The 4,245-nt window shown below is 56.9% G+C and overlaps 1 protein-coding gene across 1 annotated transcript; it reads right to left on the bottom strand.

Annotated features, from left to right (window-relative positions):
* Positions 1-252: 252 nt before the first annotated feature.
* On the bottom strand, positions 253-3,292 carry LOC128276600 (ionotropic receptor 21a-like). Its single transcript, XM_053015056.1, has 5 exons — positions 2,184-3,292; positions 1,961-2,122; positions 1,652-1,893; positions 1,254-1,587; positions 253-1,186 (listed from the first exon to the last, which is right to left on the bottom strand). Exons 1-5 carry the CDS (start codon positions 3,290-3,292, stop codon positions 253-255), a joined length of 2,781 nt encoding a protein of 926 aa, XP_052871016.1.
* Between the last annotated feature and the right edge of the window lie 953 nt (positions 3,293-4,245).

The raw sequence follows: 4,245 nt of genomic DNA, 5'->3' as shown, positions 1-4,245 counted from the left end.
CGGACTGACGCCACTCGACGTCAAGCAAGTGGTGGCCCGTTACTGCAAGAAATGATACTAGAGAGCAGGCACCGAAATATACTAGACTTCCCGCAATTGAAAGCAAGTCAATGGCTTTTAACGCCTGCAAGTATGCAATCGTTCGTGCACCAGCCGCAAACATTTGACATGGATCGACATCGAAATAAGGAAATTAATCGAATAAATAAATGAGATCCTTTATTTACTGGAGCGTTCAACTTTTCAAGCTCTCTAGTTCATAAATAGCCGCTCACCGAACGACCCTTCGATACTGCCGCGGCCCCCTTTCGGGTGCGATTCGTGCGGGCCGTGCGGCGGGTCGTCCGGCGCAGACACATTGACTTCGACCGCCACCTCCACCCTGCTGGGCCCGGCCGGTACGAGGGTCTGTCGGTTGAACATCTGCCCTACCTGGCGCTCCATAACCGAGCTGAGGCTGTGGCGATGTTTCGCTTTGCGGGCCACCACTCGTTGGGCTTCCTTCTCGGACATTAGCTCCCCATCGAGGTACACGATGGTCGAGTGGCGCCGATCGGGCCCATCGAACAGATCCTGCATGGTGGTTGCACTGACATCCGACAGAGCATCACACAGACTGTTGTGCTCCGAGGTCCCACTGGGCGTCGTGGCATCGCCCACCGGTGGGCACTCCCGGCCGTTGCCGGTTAGCAAGCGCTTGCGGGATCCGCCCAGGTTCACCGACGAACAGGCTGACCCACCGGCGGAGGACGCTGCGGCGGCGGCGGCGGCTAGTTCGTCCGCTGCCTCCTTCCGGCGTTCGGCCCGTTCCTGCATGATCTCCCGACAGCGGTTCGTGCAGCCACCGACCCACTCGGAGATGAGCACGGCCAGCGCCACGACGTACCCGAAAAGCATCAGCAGAAACATACCTTCGGTGTCGGCCAGCGTTAGACCTCGCTCTTCCGGTGCTGGGCCACGCAGCGATTCGCCAACGGATGCCTCCCGGAACCGCCCGTCCTTCGTGCGAACCGTGTTCCACAGGACGTCCTTTTTCAGCTTCTTGACGATGCCGGCCTCTTGCATGTACAGGATCGCATTGTTGAACGGATCGCGGTAGATGGAGTGCATCGGAAAGACGAGCGACACGCCGTACAGGGCGAAGCACTCGCGGCTTACGTGCAGCCCGTAGCGTTTGTTGACGAACCTGCCGGTGAACAGGGCGGTGCGATGCTGAGTGGTCCGTACCTGCGTGGCACGGCTCTACGACTTACCGGTGTGAGAGGTTCGAGTTGATCCTGAACTGGAGCTCCTCCTTCGAACCGATGAAGGCGTACGAGATGAGGAACGCATCGGTCACGTTCCGGACGCCCTCGTCGACGCTGCTCACGAACCGGAGGTCCTTCAGCAGCTTGTTGGTGTCCTTGTGGCTCGAGTTGAGGAACCAGCGCTCCCAACCACCACGATCGAGTGTACCGACTCGGTAGAAGCCCCGGTGCAGCTGCTGCACACTGTCCACCCGTTCCGGCTTGACGGGCAGCGTGATGAAGGCGATGATCGAACCCGTGTAGCAGGCCGTTATGATGATCGTAAACAACCAATAGATACCTGCCGGCCCAGTGCTAGTTCTTACAGGGGCGAATACTTCTTGGGGCGGCTCACCGATACTCACCGATCAGCATGCGCGTGGAGGCCTTCCGCGAGTTGCTCCACGAGTTCGTGCCCTGGAAAGTGAGGCTGTTTGTGAAAGTGCCAAACACGTACCAGAACATGTTCTCGATTTCGCTCCAGTTGCCGAGCAGATGGCGCAGCGTCATCTTGTCCGAGAACGCGAGCGGAAAGATCGCCATCAGGTAGATGAAGATGATCGCCACCCAGACGGGCCACTGGAACGGTCCGAGTATCGCTCGGTATCTGTCGAGTGTGGAAGGTCTCTAGTCACTAGGCAGGTTAGCAGCGCGATTACGTGGAGGGCGCGTACCTGGGCAAAGCGCTAGACATCAGTGTCAGGAAGGCGGCACAATCACTGGAGTGCGCAACGGACATTTCGGTGGCAATGTTGCGCTCGATCGACACGTAGATGCCCGCCAGCCCGAGGTCGGCTTGCCGCCGCTGGATCTCGTCCACCACCGCATCCCCGGAGCTAAACAGGAGAGGACGTAAGCGTTAGTTAACTGGACGGCCTAGAACCTATCTTTAGTTACCCCATCTGTGGCTTCGACGGTTCCACGATGTCGTACGTAAAGTTGAGGTACTGCGAAAGGGTGTTTAGGATCCGAACTTCAACGCCCTCCCAGCGGATGTTCACGTTGCCCACGCCGTCGGTCGTCAGTTTCTTGATCACAAACGGCGGCTGGTGGGCAGCCATCACCGTGTACCGGTGGCCGGAGAACCCACGGCGCAGCTTGCGCGGGAACAGATTGACGTTGTTCCGCGAGAACCGATTGCCGATCCATGAGGTCAGCACACGGGGCTGGTTCGCACCCAACCCGTCGACGTACAGTTCGTGTGTGTACAGGACGTACGGTTGTTCGTTGTTGATGCGCTTGTCCACCGAGTACGACTCGCCGATAACGAGCAGGTTGATGATGTCGCGTGACTGTTTGGCGGCCAGGAACTCCTGGAGTTTCCACTGGCTCGAGCGTGGTATTAGGACGACTTGGCTCGTCAGCTGCGGACCGATCACCCGACGCGTCATCATGACGTCCGCCAGGAAGATGATGTAGCTGCGGCAGTTCGACCCCGACGGCTGCAGGATCTCCGGGTTCTCGAGCGTGTAGTTGGGCCCAATCCGCCCCGTCACGTACGTTGTCGGGAAGCCACTGAAGAGCGCCTCGAGGATGTAGTTCTCGGTGCTGCCCACGTACGTGTCGTACAGTACGATCGGAATGCAGTTGAACAGGTACTTCAGGATGATCCGGTTCAGCAGGGCGACCAGGGACAACGTTTGCCGGTTATCCATCAGGACGTGGGCAAAGTTGCGCTCCCAGATTTGCTCCCGGGTTTTCGGGTGCCCGTAGAAGGTCGGATCAACGCGTCGCCGTTCACGGACCGGTGCGTCACACGCGGCGCACGTCTCATTGTCCCCGGCGGTGTCCTGGAATGCCCCGGTGTAGTACCCTTCGCTGGCGATCTCGTAGTAGCTCGACTGGCGCTGGCCTTTGTAGGCGATCAGCTGCTCGTTGAACCGTTCCGGATGGTGCAGGGTAGCGTACACGCGACTGGCCACCGCTCCGGGCGACTCGAAGTGACACAGAATGAAGACAGCGGACACCAGCAGAGAGCCTACACAGGGCCGATAGTAGCTTCCCATCGTGCAGCGTGCACCGTTCGGCGGACGGTCGGAACTGCCGGTGAGCCCACCGATGGGGCCGTTCCTTTTATATCCCTCATACCGGGTGGACCTTTGGACCTTTCGGCCGGAAATTGAGTTTCGCTCGTGATGGGTGACCGGTCGGTGGTGTTTTGATATTTATGAAACATTATGACCCTTTGACCGGCGGAAACCACGGGCGGGTTCGATTCAGGGAGCGCCAGGCTACCAGTGCCATTGGAAGGGGTTGTCCCAAAAATCGATGAGTTTTCTTACAACAAATTTCAAGTTCCTTGGCCGGCAACAAGCACTAGCGAAGGAGGTGATATCTGGCAATCGGCTAACCAAGTGACAACAAAGGTTCGAGGCACGTAAATATTGTAAACCGATAGGAGAAATATTGTGCACCGTTTGGTACCAGACAGTCGATGGCCTAAATAAACTTTACTGAGAAAGGTACAGGGACCATTAAGAATGGACAAGAACTCAAGAACATCTTGAAACTCCCTGATAAGGGTATGGACGATCCTAGGGAGGATCCAAGAAACGATCGTTAAAGAAATGACTAGCAACAGGTTCCATCCTGAAGGCACCGTAAGAAACCAAAATTGTACAGTAAAATTAGTCTCAATCTAGAATCCGCGCACGTCTCGACTTTCCTTCCATCCGGAATAGGGTTGTTCGTGCCGGGTTCCCACAGGGTGAGACTCACTCGAGATTCCTCTGTCCACCCGATCCGAAAGACCAACCAAAGCGCTTGACAACTAGCCACGGACAGAGATCCCAACCTTTCGTTGTTCCTGAAACGACCGTGCAAGCTAGGAGGTCCTTCCTTCCACTTTTGCTATCGGTTCGTCCCTTGCTCGTCGTACATTGAGTGCTTGTCGGATTCTTCTTGGCTTTTGGCTTTTTTTGATTGATCTCCTTTGTCGACGTAGCCCGCATAAATACAA

The sequence above is a fragment of the Anopheles cruzii genome, unplaced genomic scaffold (assembly GCF_943734635.1).
Source record: "Anopheles cruzii unplaced genomic scaffold, idAnoCruzAS_RS32_06 scaffold01700_ctg1, whole genome shotgun sequence".
NCBI lineage: Eukaryota > Metazoa > Arthropoda > Insecta > Diptera > Culicidae > Anopheles > Anopheles cruzii.
Note: the sequence above shows the minus strand (reverse complement) of the source record. Positions and strands in the feature narration are given on the sequence as shown.